The 16,039-nt window shown below is 38.0% G+C and overlaps 1 protein-coding gene across 1 annotated transcript in view; it reads right to left on the reverse strand.

The window, feature by feature from the left end:
- Positions 1-16,039, reverse strand: part of PRIM2 (DNA primase subunit 2) — a 121,502-nt gene that overhangs the window by 17,292 nt on the left and 88,171 nt on the right. The window contains exons 10-11 of the mRNA XM_075707733.1: positions 4,016-4,142; positions 3,088-3,170 (exon numbers count right to left, since the gene is read on the reverse strand). Coding sequence (XP_075563848.1) covers positions 3,088-3,170; positions 4,016-4,142 — 210 coding nt within the window. The remainder of the gene's footprint in view (positions 1-3,087; positions 3,171-4,015; positions 4,143-16,039) is intronic.

Here is a 16,039-nt window from a genome sequence, read left to right on the forward strand (position 1 = left end):
GCACAGATTTCATATAGAGGCTTGTAAAACATCCAAAACTGAATTTTCAAACCGACAAGCATGAACCTGCTAGCTAGCTGCAACTCGTATGAGCTGGTTGTAAATTTTCATAACATTTGGACTGAACAAAAGTGACATGTTCTCATCTTCCCATTAATAAGGAAACATGACACAGAACTATCAGTTAGGAACCTGACCACAGGTTTTGCAGATAGACTATTCAGATGAAGAAAAATGGGGGCTTGGGAGCCCAGAAAGACAATGGTGAATATCCTGGGAAGTTGAGGATGATCCTGGAGATCAGAGATGCATGGAGATGAATGCTGGGAATGCCCTGGGACCACAGCCTGTAATGCCTGAGACTGTTAACTGCAATCAGCTGCAAAGCAAGTATTGACATGACTTTCTGTCCCATCCACCCAGGCCAGCAGTGATTCCCTTGCTGGGAAGGAAAAACTGAGACCTCAGTAAATACCACCACCAGGGTGGGGAGCAAGTGAGGGACTGTATGAAACAATCAAGCAGGGGTATAGTTCTAATCTCCTTGATTCTCAAAAAAAACCACACACCACACCACACCCCAACCAAACCAGCATCCAGATCCACTACAGGCTGTCATTTACTGTCTCACCTGTGACACCATGGCACACATCTGTTGATGATTCAACTACTTTGTACACTGTTTTTCATTAAGTGGATGTGAGACTTCCACGCATTGCAGACAGCTCAGAGTTCTGGAAAACTGATGTAAAATGCCTGCTCCTTTTGAGTTTGCTGCCCTGTGCACATGGCCACTTGAGTGTCCCCTCAGTCCAGAACGCCACATTTATCTCTACCATAAACCAGGCAGAGAGAACTGAAAAAGCATTTAGGTACATACATTGATCTGGTTTTGACAACACAGAGGGAATTTTTCATTTTGTGACAACCTGCTTGTCTAGAGCATACAGAGCAAAAGACGACACTAAACAAAGTCACATTTGAAGACAGCCAACAAATTTTGGAAGAAAGCAAGGAGCAAGTGTAAGAAGCTTTGAGCCCCAGGAAAGGCACATCATTTCATTCATTAAAAATAGGAATCTGTCAGGTTCTAAGGAAGCTCACATTTGACCTGGAGTTAACAGGAGGTCTAAGGGACTCAAAGTATACAGTCTGATTGAATGTCAATCTTGAGGTCCAGATACTGCAAAAGCAACTATATCAGAGGCTTTGAAAGACTGATAAACCATCCACCCCTAATAACCATTCACTGCACTAAAGGAAAAACAACATTTCTGATACTCAGCAACTCTCACCAGCATCAGAGAAGACTCTAAAAAGACACGGTCTGGACTGAAGGATCCTGAACTGTTATTAGTCATGCAGATGTTATTAGACCATGCAAATCTAGCAACAAGGAGTGGTAGGAATAAAATCTGTTTGAGATCTTGGAGGCAGATGTGAACCAATCCTCTTCATCCTCCTCCTCCTCCTGAATATCTCAAAGACTGTCTGCTGTAAAAGATCAATTTCTGAAAACCCAGCCACAGACAACTTTTTTTTTTTTTTAAATTAGTACTAGTTTTCAGGTGGAGGGTGTTTTGCTTTGGGTTTGTTTTGGTTTAACACTAGGAATGGCCCCTGCAGAGCCCTGTACCCGACTGCACTTAAACTGACACCACAAAATTCATGCACAGCACAGTGTCCATTTCCAGGCAGACACTGATGGAGACAGTTTTTCTTAGTCACTTTTTTAAGACTCCTAGTGAATCCCAGTCCTGCTTTACAAGGGAAAAAAGAACACACACACACACACACACAAAAAAAGAAACCCAATTCACATCAAGTAAGGAACTGTGTTAAATATAAAGCTACTACCCCACTGTGCAAATTCACTGAAGAAATAACCTCTACTAAATCCTACCCACGCATAGCAAGGCAGCTAAAACAGTAAATCCTCACCAATGTTTCCAATGATTAGCAGGATAAAAATCTCAGAGCAGCATCAATTTTTGATGCATATAAAAAGGAAAAAAGCCGAAGGAAAGTACCTCTGGTGCCTGTCAGATATAAGGAAGACAGTCAAATGCTTATTTATATGAACCAGGAGAAAAGAAGAAAAAACAAATGGAAAAAAAAAAAAAACATTCTAGGAAAAAGTCTGGGTATTTCAAGAATTGTCAAGCATTACTATAAGTGAACAATAAACATTTTAGAACTATTCCCTTTTAATTTCTATCTTAATTATTCCTTCCTAGGGAGACTACTTTAAGTGGAACTTCTACATTCTTTTCCATCTAGTTCAACATCTAGTTCAACACTGTTGATGCCTGACAAGCAATGGTGACACTCCACATGAACTAACGACGAAAACTTAAAGCAGGTTTTTCCTATGGACCTAAAGCAGGTTTCAGGCAGTTAATATACCTGACTTTTCGCTGAACTGTCTCAGCTTGAGCCTAACCCATACAACTTCCTCCAGGGAAGATGATGGCATCCTTTTATAGCCTTAACCTCTTCCTAGAGCAAAGGGAGTCACAGTATACATGTATTTCTGCATTGTCCTTGCTATATAAGATAGGTTTCCAATTTAATGTTACCTTTTAAAAAGCTGCTAAAAATCTCTGCTTAATTTCACTAGGCATTTCACGTCCTTTTGGTGTTTAGGGGAAGTTAGTGCAATGGATGATTAAGAATGTATGTTTATTAGAAGTTCATTACAGAAAACAATTACTTATGTCTACTGACTACACAGTAGTCTTCCACAAATCACTGCAAGAATAAAAATACATTCTCTAAAATATTGCCAGATTCATTTAAATTTTTTTATCACAGTGCAGTAAAATGAAGTAAAACAAAATTCTCCATTGCATCCACTATAGTAATAAACCAATTCATAATATTAAACAATAAAAGGTGATGACAATAATCAACATGTCAGTGGAAGCACTGGAGCCAGAAAACCAAGATTCTGGTTTAAACCTTTTATAAGAAGAGATATTTCACAATGTGTACTGACAAATTGCATATAGCATTCCTACACAAATAGAAAGTAAAATTGAAAAGCAGTGCCTTATTAATGAAAGCACCAAACAAAATATGCCTTACCTGAGTTATTCCACTGGGAGGGATCCTGTATGACTGCAGCTTCTGCTTCAGTAGCTCAGGATCACTGTGGCGGAATGGGCACCCTGACAGTAAAAAACAAGCAAGCTCACAAACAAGGCTGTTTACCCAGGAGTTAGCACAGTAGAGACTCAAGAGACCAGCTAAGCTGTTCCTAACTGTATAACAGCTTATTAATAAGAAAGTTAATTGCCCATGTGTACAATTGCTTACTTTTTCCTTTTTTTTTAAATAATTACCCTACTGCATGGTTATCAGGGAACCACAGGCTCAAGAGTTACGTAAAATATCCCAACATAAACAGGCCACAATTCTCATTCACAAACAGGAAAAGACTTTTAGTTAGTTCCTTACTAACAATGATAGCACTGGCACATTTAATAGCTGTGAAAAAAACAGGAAAACACAAGTAATGAGAGGCAACTGGTCTTTAAAGCACAGTCCTTTGTAAAATTATAACTTTATAAATACCTTAGAAAGTTCCACCACCATAAATAAGAGTGGGGGTTTTTTTGACCCAGAATTAGTTTTGAGACACAACTGAATGAATGACTTAGTACTAGAATAACAACGGTGAAGCCAGTGCAGGTTTTCCATGTTTAGTGACACAGATGTAGGAGCTAAAGTACCCTAGCAAACTTCAGAATTTCTGTACGATTTAATTTATATCTCAAAACACCTCTAATTGGTCAATTTTTAAAGCATCTGTACGTCTAAAGTCTCCTTGCACTGCATGACACAATGTATATAAACCTGGAGTTATCAAGTGCAATCTAAAGACATCAGTGCAAGACCACTGTGGCCTTGAAATTAAATACATAATTTAAAAGACTATAGGAGGCAGTAACTTTTCTAGCCAAGGTTTTCTGCAGTTTATAAACTTTTTTTTTTTTTTTTTAAAGGAACTCACCATGATAATCCCCTTGACTTGGTGGATTGGACATGATAATCTTCATGCAGCTGTATGGGGTATAATCAGTTCTCTTTCCTTCTTTCCCATAGCTGTGGCGAATGCTGTAAGCATATCCTTTGTCAAACTAAATTAAAACAAAAGAATAAATTCTTATATATTGTGCCAGTGATTCTACCTGCTCTGCAAACAGAAATATTGGATAACAAAATAAATCTTCCAAACATATGCAAACTGAGAAAAATAAAAATTGAGTTGCTTACTGCTAGCTTTGATTTTTATATTACAGGGACTTGTATATATGTACATACATGTTTAACAGACGCATCACAAAGGAAGTGTGTAACTGCATTGATTTAAGGTCTTTTCAGCTGATGTGGTAATCACTTTAAAGATAAGATGATTTAAAGATCAAAATTTTGAACTTTGCGATGTTAGTAAATGGAGAAAACATAGTAATTTAAAATCTTTCCTAAATGTCCATAAATTGATTGCTTTATCAGGGCAAAAAATAGAATATAGATTTCTTTACTCAGATTCACGTTCTTGTTCTCCCAAAGTATAATGCTTCACCTATACTTTGTTTCAGCACTGACATTCAATTCATTAGATTCTAAAATGGAGTATACTTTGCTTGTACAAAAGAGAAAGATTTTAGCAAATCTCTTTTGTCTACTGATAGGCTACCAACTCCTCCAATAAAATGAAATCTTCTAAAGTAATATAGATGTAAACAAACATTTATCTTGGCAGCTGAGTATAGCGCTATCAATATATCATTTTAGATAAGTCCTGTAGAGAACATTCAATGACATGAGTTCATGTTATTTTATATGTGGCAATAGGGGACGTAAAATCTGTAGTAGAATCAGATAATTTAACATATGGATTCCGTTAAGCCGCATTAGCTACTATAAGACATCAAGGAACATTTGTTCAAATACCATCCTTCTAGTTCTAAAAAAAACAAATAGGGTAAAATAATGAAGCATCATACTTAGAATTACACATCCTCAGTCTCTTTTCTCCTCAAAAAAGCTATATCAATACATAAAAGAACAACTATGCTCTTGCTCAATTCAAAATTTTAGCATTAACCTTATGTAAAGTTCTGTGTCTGAATTAAATATAAACAACTCTCATAAGAATTTATGTTTTCTTCTCAAAAAACACTTTAAAATAATTTTTTACTCTGATATGTAATATAAGACAATGTAATGTACTGAGAAAAATCATTCAAGCATACAACTGGTAACTCCACTATTTTAAGGATGCTTTCATTTCCACAGATAAAAATAGTTCCCTGTTTGGCCTGTGAACTTCCAGATAGTAATTCAGAATATTCATATACCTATGAACTACATTGACCTGATAAAACATGTCTAAAATAAAATAGAAAAATATGGGTTTTTTTCTTCACATAAAATATTTTTTAAAAAATATAAATAATTGAAAACCTGTAACATAAGATGCAAATACATAATAAATGCATATAAAAATATATACAAACTTTGAGAATAAAATCCTAAATTGTACCTGACTCCGGAAGGGTAAAAAAGAAATTTCTCTATGAAGATGCTGGTCATAATCAAGTCAATGTATCAAGAAGAGTAATATTTAGCACTCCTTCTAAATAAGGCTTAAGACATCCAAAGCTCTGAACAAACTTTGACTAATTAATCCTTACTGTGCATTTAACAAAGTGACTTTACTCTATTTTAAAAGATGGAGGAGGGGGTGGGGGAGAGAAAACACATAGCATTGTGTTTTACAGCACAGCCATGGACAGGATCCAGCACGTAGGAATATTCCTATCTTGTCACCCCTTTTGCGCAGGAGAGTAAAGAACTGGTTGGTTGAATGAACACTATTTTTGCTAGCAACAGAGTTGGGCTGTCCTGGTTTTGGCTGGGATAGAGTTCATTTTCTTCCCAGTAGATGGCATAGTGCTGTGTTTTGGATTTAGTGTGAGAATAATGTCTGATGTTTTAGTTGTTGCTAGGTAGTGCTGACACTAGTCAAGGACTTTTCAGCTCTGCCAGGTGCACAAGAAGCTGGGAGGGGGCACAGCCACAACAGCTGACCCAAACTGGCCAAAGGGCTATTCCATACCATATGGCGTCATGCTCAGTATATGAACTGGGGGGAGTTGGCTGGGGGGGCAAGGATCGCCGCTTGGGGCTGCGCTGGGCATCGGTCAGCAGGTGGTTTGTTTTTTCCTGGGTTTTGTTTCTCTCCCTCTTGTTGTTCTCCGTTTCACTACAATTTTTATTACTATAATTATTATATTTCAATTATTAAACTGTTCTTAACCCACAAGTTTTTCTTTCTTTCTTCCAATTCTCTCCCCCATCCCACCGGGGGGGAGGGTGAGCGAGTGGCTGTGTGCTGCTTGGCTGCTGACAGGGGCTAAACCCGAACATGGGCTTAGCAACTCTTCTTAGAAAGGAGACTATATGAGGATCTGCTGCAGGTGTGTGCACATACTCAGGAAGGGCCAGGGGAACAGGTACCCTACCCTTAGCAGGGCAAGCAGCAGCTGCTGGCTGAGTCCCGCTGCTGCTCCTCCTGTGGGAGCTGCAAATGGTATATTTACTCCTGAAAAACAGCAAACATCAAATACAAAGATGTGCTTATTTTCATTCCCAACCTCTGAGTGAACCTGTTAAACTGAAGATAGAGTCTGTGATCCTACAGCCACCTATTCTTCCATCTAGAAGCTCTGGAACTTTTCCTCCTTCTATGCAAAAGATGAATGAAAGCATATTTCATTTGCTTAACAAAGGGTATTTGAGCAAGCAGTTAAATTAGATTAAATTCATTTTTTGTAAGGGAAAAGCAAATCTTGAATGCTTCAGGATGTATTGCTTAGTTTGCCAGAAAATTAACACCCCTCTTTAACAGTTCTGTATACTAAAATCTTGAGCTGTACTTTTCACATCACTTGCCTTAATGCCCACAGAAATTACTTTTACTACCTAACTCATTATTTTATGCTGAGAAGCAGCTCTTGCAGTAAATCGAAACAACAGCTACATAATAACACAACACGGCCTTGGGACAGGTTGGATATTTTCTCATTGCCTTCTTGTAAGCTATGTGGATCTCGGAGTTTTCACAGTGGCAGATGGCAGAGAAGAATAACACAACTATGTGGTGCAAGTTAGCACACGCGCAGTTACATGCTTACTTAAGAGAGCTCTCATCCTTGTGATTCAGCGTTTCTTATCATTGATTAAGGAAACAGGCTTTTAGCAGGGCCAGTATCCAACAGGCTGTGTGGTCATCCTCAATAGCAAGAAACCATGAATTGTGGTATCCCATTTCAGAAAACACATCCTGCAGATCAGCCCTCTCTGTACCTTGGGGGATGAAGTCAAGGATCAGACTTGCTCTTTCCTCACACCATTACTCTAGCATGCACACAAAGAAAAATCCCCCCTCAGGAACAATCCATTTTGCCACCAAAAGCACCAAGGTATAATTAGATGCATTTGAAATATGCAGAAACAAGAAAGCAGAGATAGGGAACTGTTCCTTCCTATTTATTCTAACACCCCAAATTGAAGTGGTAGGATTTTCACAGCTCCTTGAACAAACCAAACAAATTATGTGCAGCACACATCATGCATGTAGGTGTTTGCAAGGTTATTCTGACTGCTTATAAATTGCTTGGGTTTAAACTATTTCAGAAAAACAGTTTAAAAACCTGTAAAACTACTATTACAGTATATTGTAACTGCAGTCTACTATAAGGTCATTATGGCAAAAAACCCTGTAAAAGGTCAAAACTTTAATTAAGGGATTTGAAAAATCACTTTTTTGGTGATAGCCCTATAAGAACTTTTGAGGGTTTTATTGAAGCCTGATATGAACTTGCTTAACAATAATGATGCTGTAGGAGCATGCACATTTCCCTTGTACTCTGTGTAACAGTTACCATTGAGACGAAAGAAAAGAACACAAAGGCAAAAAATGATTCTGTTATCATAGGAAAACTGGGTATGCATACACATCCCACCATAGTCTGTGCTAAATATCAATGGAAACTTACTGCCAAAGTTAAAATAAAACAGCAATGTTAAAGCAACATCATTACACTGTTGAGTATCTACATGTACTAGATCACCTACTGCTGGTAATGCTTGAGAGCAGGGATTCTCTGCAACTTTTTAACTGTAAGGCCCACATCTCAACTATCTCAGTTATTTTGTATCTATTTAGCTCTTTGAGCTTTCCAAAATCTGCAAGGCATTTTTAATTTATATGCTGGGTGGATGGGTCTTGGCTTTGGTGAGGGAGAAAGGGATCAAGAAATGTGTCTCTAAGCAATGAACAGATAGGAATTTAAGGAACTGCTACTTTCAATAAATTCTGATCACATCAATTCACACAAGATCTTTGGATATGGAATGAGGATGTACATCAAATGGACCACTTGGCAGGTATATGCTCTCCTTTGCAGAAAAGCTTTCATCAAACAAAGCAGGGAAGGATGGGTCATGTGTGCCTCATAATTATCAATTTGATACAACCGAATACACTTTCAAAAGAGAACAATAACAAATGACATTCCCAAGGCATTCCAGCCACTGTGGGGTAAGTATAATGTCATCACTGAGAGTTACTTTCCTTGTATCACTTGTCATATTTGCAATTAGTATCTGGAAATAGAACTAGATCCTCCATGAATTTTGTTCTGATTTTCAGCATGTGTATTAGGATGGAAAATAATTTGCTGTCAGGTCTTCCAAGACCTGCGTGCTCAGGTTCGCACTTCCACAAAACTTGCATGTTTCAGTTTAACTACTTTTATATACAAGTTTTTATGCATCTATTCCTTAAAGTACTGAGAGATTTATTTATTAAAAGTCTAACGACTAAGCAAAATGACTGCAGTAATTTTGTCTAGCTTCTTGGCTGACCACCAGATTAGTTCCAACTCTGCAAAATTCAAAGTAGTAATGGTTTAACACCTTTTTTTAAACAGTCATTGGGTGATTTCCTGCCTAAAATTGTTGAGCCTGTATGGATAACAGCTTCAAATTCATAAATTTAAACTTGTGTATCTTCTGAAATAATTGGTTCACTTTTTTATCCATTTCCTAGGCAGTCGCTCAAATCATTACTGTTGACACTGCTTAGCTGGCATATCTTTTTCCAAGCAACTTTTTTTTTTTTTTTTTTTTTTAAAGCTCACTCTTAAAATAACCTCAACTTGAAGTTATCTTTTCCAAAGCACAGTTGTCATTTAGGAGCGTAAGTAAATGATTCTCCATCTGCCAATGACAAAAAGTTTCAGTGTATCCTAAATTCTCAACCTGTAGCACGATCTCTATGCTTTAAGGTACAGATCAGAGACATCAGCTAAAATTGAGCTGGAAAATTCTAATAGGCTGTGCAGCAGTCATTAGATACTGATTCAAATCAAGTTCAAAAAACCTCTTTCCCCTCCCATTTCAGGTTTTCCAAGCCACATGAGGCCAGAACTGCTTTGCCCTGGAGATGGCTCCACCTACCACATGGAAATCAGAAAAGTTTTCATCAGTCAAATTCCTTGTACACCCCAGACCACTCACACAAAAATATGACAAAGTAGGCTTTTATTTACAGTAGTCCAAAATTGCCTTAATATAACTTAGCTAAAGATACAATTTATGTACACTATTTCTCCACACATTTACATGGACCAAGACTTTAAACCAGGAAAAGTATAAAATGAACCACAGCAGGCTGGCTTCTGCCTTAAGACACTGCATCAAATTACCAGCACAACACGTCTTAAAGCCATCTTCTGTAACAACATGTTTTTTCTTAGGCACACACTTGGTCATCTATGAAAGATTTTATTAGCTACTCCAAGACACTGCAATATGTCTTTCTGTATCTAAGTTATCAATACTTTTTTTTATTCTGTTGATGTTTCACATACAGTATAATGAAAAAATTCAGATACAGAAGATGCATTTCAAAACATATGGTGAAAGAAGAGAAGCAAACAATGAAGGAGTTGCTTTCAAACAAACTGAAGCCTCTGAACAAGAAACTGGCACAGGGAAGACTGTTCTTTTGTAGACTGCCACTAAAACAAAGTTTCCATGGGTACAAGAGCTTGTGGAGTCATAAAGGTAAATGCTATTTTAAAAACTACTTTAAACAACATTTAAAAGCATGTGAAATTGTGACTTCATTTTAATGCTCACCAGTAAGAGCAGAAAAAAATAATACTAAGTGATTTTTATTATAGTACTTGATTCATTTCTACCTCTGGTAAACTGAAATGTCTTTGTGATTACAAAATGGTACAGAAGTCTTTGTTTAACGATTATTTCTACAGAACATGATATGATTCCCTTAGCATAATGTCCTGTCTTGGAGTAATATCACCTATACATAGCATTTTTCTTGGACAGATAGACAGATGTATCTGAAAGAAATAAATCCTTTCCATATTACACTGCACCAATCTCCTAATTCTTTATGGGATTACAATGCCTAAGTCATTTCACATAGTACTCTGCTAATTATACCAGTCATTTTCTCTAATATCGTTAATATTTCCAAAAATTACTAACTTAGAAAAAGACAAAAATGCTATGTATCTATGAATATCCCTGTTCTGATATTCCCAAGAATCATTATTTTTCCTAAGTATTTGCTTAACCTACTCCAAAATTTTCAGTGAGCAACACTACCAAAAAAAGAAAAATCTCAGAGAAACAACAGCCGTTTTAAGGCAAAAATCGGTTTGTGGCTGACAATTTCACCCATATCAGAATTCCACTAACAAATTAATACACAATCATACTGAAAATATTGAAAGCTTCATGCTGGCAGTTCAGAGTGTTACTGAACATAGAGGTGTAAATTCCTTTCCATTTCAGATGAAACAATTACACAAAGAAATAGTCATGTTTATTAATCACAAATTATAAGGAAATTGGAAATTATAGGAAGAAAATAAATATTTTAGATGGTAAAGAAGAAAAGATTAAATCTTATTTTAAACAAGAATTAAACATTTGCATTAAAATAGCAATATTTGACAGCACCGTAAGAGATGGTGTGCTTTTCCTAAGTATCTATAAAAATACCTTGGTACTTTCCTTCAAATAACAAATGAACACTCAATAAACCAAATTACTGCAAACATGTTTTATTTTCAACAGATTTCTGCAGACCATTCTCCATGGTTTTAAAGAACTCTTAAAAAAAGTCTTTCTAATATCAGAGAACAATCTTGAATCCTTTACTAAATATTTACTCCATAACACACTCATTTAGGAACTAAAATATGGGATTAAAAAAAAAAAAAAACCAACAAAAAAAAACAATAATCAATTTCTAAACCAACAAATCTCATTCAGTTAGGAAAAAAACCCACACTGCACTTCCGGTACTCCATGAATTACAAGCACACCAACGCCTTTCAGATTTTTCTGTTGATGTTTTTCAATCAGCGTTTCTCGCATTTCAATATGCAGAGAAGTTAACTGATGTAACTTGGAAATGTAACTTTCAGCAGAAGATAAGCAGTAAATTAAGGGGGTTATTTATTTTGTCAGAAGTGGCAGACGGAGAATAAGAGTCCCCAAAACATTCAATGGCAAAGGAGAAGACAGAAAGCATCATCACTGAAAGGGATGTAAGACTGTTAACAGATTGCAAAGTAGACAGAAATTTGGCATGTGGTACAATAAAAAACAACTAAGAAAGTTAAACAGAAGTAGAATATTAACTAAGTGTGTGTATCTATAGGGATAAGATTCAGCTCCAGACATCTAAATCCAGACATCTCCCATTATTGTCAGTGGAGGTCAATGCAATCAGAGGAGCCTGGGGAGCAATTCAATTTACCCTAACGTAGGCACCTAGAGGCTCATTAAATAAATCATTCTCTAGACACTATTGACTGTATAGGCTAGATCTCTATTGATCATAATGGCAGCTTAGGATCCCAGTGTAAAGAATACATATACCAAGGAGAAAAGAAATTCAGTAAGTCTGTATCAGAATTGGGAGAAATCCATACTTATACGTATACCACTGCCGCACATATTACAGGTTTTCAGAGAAGATGGATGAAAACTTGCCAGGGACCCCTTCAAAGTCCAAAAATTAAATTCCTACCGTTTATTCAAGCTCTATCAATACTCTAAACACCACCGTGCTTTCATACGATGTTCTATAGTTTTATTTGAGCACAGTGAACATGTGATGCATTCACAGTTTCATGTAGCTCATGATCTATTATACTGTAGCATATACTGTAAGCCAGATCAGCACATACAATAAAAACCTAAACGTATAGGGAAGAAATAGGAAAGAAAACTGCTATCTGCATGTAGACATGCAGTCACTTTGTGAAAAATCCTGAAATGTATCCAATTGGACTCTGTTTATAAGACAAACCAGCAATAAAATGCAGGACTGGGACATGAGGTTTAGACCTCATGCCGACAGAGGGTTTATTCTCACTAGTCCATCACAACATCTTAAACCTATGGATGAGAAGACAGAGGCATTCAGCAGACCAGACTCCAACAGGACACAGTGGCAGCCAAATGGACTCCAGAAGAAATTTAGAGGAGAGCCACTGCTCTCAGCTCCAGCTGGTACCCTAGATATTTGGGTTATCTTCTGCTCCATGGAAAATGGTCCAATGTGGATATTAGACAGAAAATTGTTATCATTTAACTCAACAGTCTGGCATGGCAGGCCCCTTCACTGTAGTAATAGTAATTTTCCTTATGAGGAAGGAGAAAGAGCATACAAGAAAGCAAAGCTATCCAAGCAGCTGTACTACAAACTGGAACTTTAGCAGGGTAAGACGACTCCCAGGTCGCTGGGATAGCAGAAGAAAAACTCACAAATGAGAGAAGGTCTAAGGCAAAATTGTCTCAGCCACTCCAGGCAACCAAAATCAGTAGGACCTGCCTCATTTTAAACAGGACTCTTGGCATTAAATCAACAGGCACGCGTTCAACCACAGCACCAGAAATGAGTCCAAAGGAACAGCGCATATTGATCTGCTCTTGAAGAGCACTGCTGCCGGCACAGGCTGCAATCCACCTATGCCAGGGTGTTCCCAATTTCAAAGACCAATACAGGGTACTGGAATTAATCCAAGGAAGTCTGGCTCATTATCCAATATTCCAGTTCTACTTAGTACATCTGCCAGAGAGTCAAAAGATCTGAGCAAGTTCACCACAACAGTTGAGGTTCTAGGTCTATGCATCGTTTCCAAAGAGCAACCATCTCCTGACACAGTGGAAGACGTCATGTACTCACTGAGTTGTTTGTATTTTACAAGCTAGTTGAACTACACAGCATTCCCTAAATATGCAATCTTTGAAACAGAGATTGGAAGGTTTTGCATACCTTTTGGACTACTTAAACCACAGAAATGTTCTTCCCTTTTAAAACCTTGCATAGGGAGTTCACCTGAGCAAGCTCCCCATCTTGACTGGTTAGATATTATTGAATTCCTTCATTAATTTATTACTGTATCCCCTTGCCAAGCACCCTGACAGTGCAGTAATGTGATTAGGAATCCTTTACAGATTGTTATTCCTCAATCTATACACTGATCAGAATAACATCTGAAGCCAAGTTCAGCATTAGATGACAAAAGGCACCTAAGAAGCAAGGTGAGTTAAAAAAACAAAGGCAGGCCTTCATTGATCATGACATCGAGTGGTAAATTGCTCCTACCATCAGGTTATAACAGTCCACCAGCAAAGCAGTCCTCATTCGTTAGAAATCTATGACTGACCCAATCTAGTCTGTAATGAGATACAGCAAAGTCCAAGAGATTCAATTTTACCCTAAGCCTCACATTTGCAGAAGAGGCAGCATCACTCAAAGAGATCCAGTGACTTGAGCTGGAGAATATCCCTTCAACCAATCCAAGTGACAGTTATCAACATGTGATGCAAGTGTGGCAAAAAACTTGCCTTTTACTGAGATACAGTCAAACATCTTGGACAAGGATCAGTGTCAGAACAGCAGGGTATTAAGTACCCAATCATGTAACGTCTCAAGATACCAGCAAACCCCTAGTATAAGCGCAGATTAAAAAAAAAAAAAAAATTATGGATAAATTGATTATTGGAAAAGACCAAATAATTCTTAAAATAAAACTACAAGGAGGCTGAGTAATGAATAAGTTTCCTCAGACTGGTAAGTATTCCTTATGTCTACTCTTGAAACATGTAGACTTAACTTTTTGATGCAGTCATAAAAGAATGGCGAAAACAAGGCATTAAAACACAAAACCGTACACAGAGACTTAATGTTTGTCAGTGCTTTTGGACATAGAGGAAGCTAGATACTGGAGCTCTCCAAACAGCACAGTTTGGCTCAAGAATGTTGGCATTCTCTGTGTACAAACTCTGCTGTAAAAACAGATTTTCTCTTTATTAACAGCACAATAAAAGACAAAATCACATTTTAAGATGATGATCAAAGGAAACAGAAGTGCAGAAAGCCAGATATTAGCCGTTGCTGTCATACTAAGAACTGCTTACATATAAAGACCCTTTTATATTCTATCTCATGCACAGAGTGCACTGTGATCAAGACATATTTGAACTCTAGACTGCAGGTAGGACAAGAGTTTTTCTGCACTCAACGACAGAAGAACGCTTGTTTTAAAATGCATAAGACTATTTTCCCATCTTTTTTTTTTTCTTTAACTTTTGTTAATGCATCATTAATTGAAAGATGACTTGACCAGAGGGAAAATGCAAACAGAAGAATAAAGAAGCACTACAGCCAGACTGCTCTGAACTGTCTCAGGAGAAGTAACATACTCCTTCTAGTGCCTGCTGTAAAGTTCTAAAAACAGGGAAATAGCTCCGGTAACAAATTACAAGACAAAGCCCAACTACTTTAATTGACCTAAAAAAACAATCTTTCTTGTTTTAAAAAAATATTTTCCTCAGATTTTCACTGGTATTGCCCCAGTTCTCATGCCCCAAACCCAACTCCATTAAGCAGATGACTTAGAAAAAGAAAAAAAAAAAGGAATTTAAACAACGAAACTTAGAATGATAGAATCATTTACGTTGGAAGAGACCTTTAAGATCACCGAGTCCAACTGTTAACCTAGCACTGCCAAGTCCACCACTAAATCACATCCCTAAGCACCACATTTACATGTCTTTCAAATACCTCCAGGGATGGGGACTCAACCACTTCTCTGGGCAACCTGTTCCAATGCTCGACAACCCTTTCAGTGGAGAAATTTTTCCTAATATCCAATCTAAACCTCCCCTGACACAACTTGAGGACATTTCCTCTCATCCTATCATTTGTTACTTGGCAGAAGAGACTGACACCCACCTTGCTACAACCTCCTTTCAGGTAGCTGTAGAGAGCGATAAGGTCTCCCCTCAGCCTCCTCTTTTCCAGGCTAAACAACCCCAGTTCCCTCAGCTGCTCCTCATAAGGCCTGTGCTCCAGACCCTTCACCAGCTTTGTTGCCCTTCTCTGAACATGCTCCAGCACCTCAATGTCCTTCTTGTATTGAGGGGCCCAAAACTGGACACAGTATTCCAGGTGCGGCCTCACCAGTGCTGAGTACAGGGGGACAATCACCTCCCTGCTCCTGCTGGCCACACTATTCCTGATACAAGCCAGGATGCTGTTGGCCTTCTTGGCCACCTGGGCACACCGCTGGCTCATATTCAGCTGGCTGTCAAACAACACCGCCAGGTCCTTTACAGCCAGGCAGCTTTCCAGCCACTCTTCCCCAAGCCTGTAGCGTTGCATGGGGTTGTTGTGACCCAAGTGCAGGACCCAGCACTTGGCCTTGTTAAACCTCATACAACGGGCCTCGGCCCATCAGTCCAACCTGTCCAGATCCTTCTGCAGGGCCATCCTACCCTCCAGCAGATCGACACTCCCACCTAACTTGGTGTCACCTGCAAAACTACTGATGGTACACTTGATACCCTCGTCCAGATCACTGATAAAAGATATTGCCATAAAGACCACTAGCTTCTGCTCCCCCATGTACAG

Source organism: Pelecanus crispus, chromosome 3 (genome assembly GCF_030463565.1).
Source record: "Pelecanus crispus isolate bPelCri1 chromosome 3, bPelCri1.pri, whole genome shotgun sequence".
NCBI classification, from domain to species: Eukaryota; Metazoa; Chordata; class Aves; order Pelecaniformes; family Pelecanidae; genus Pelecanus; species Pelecanus crispus.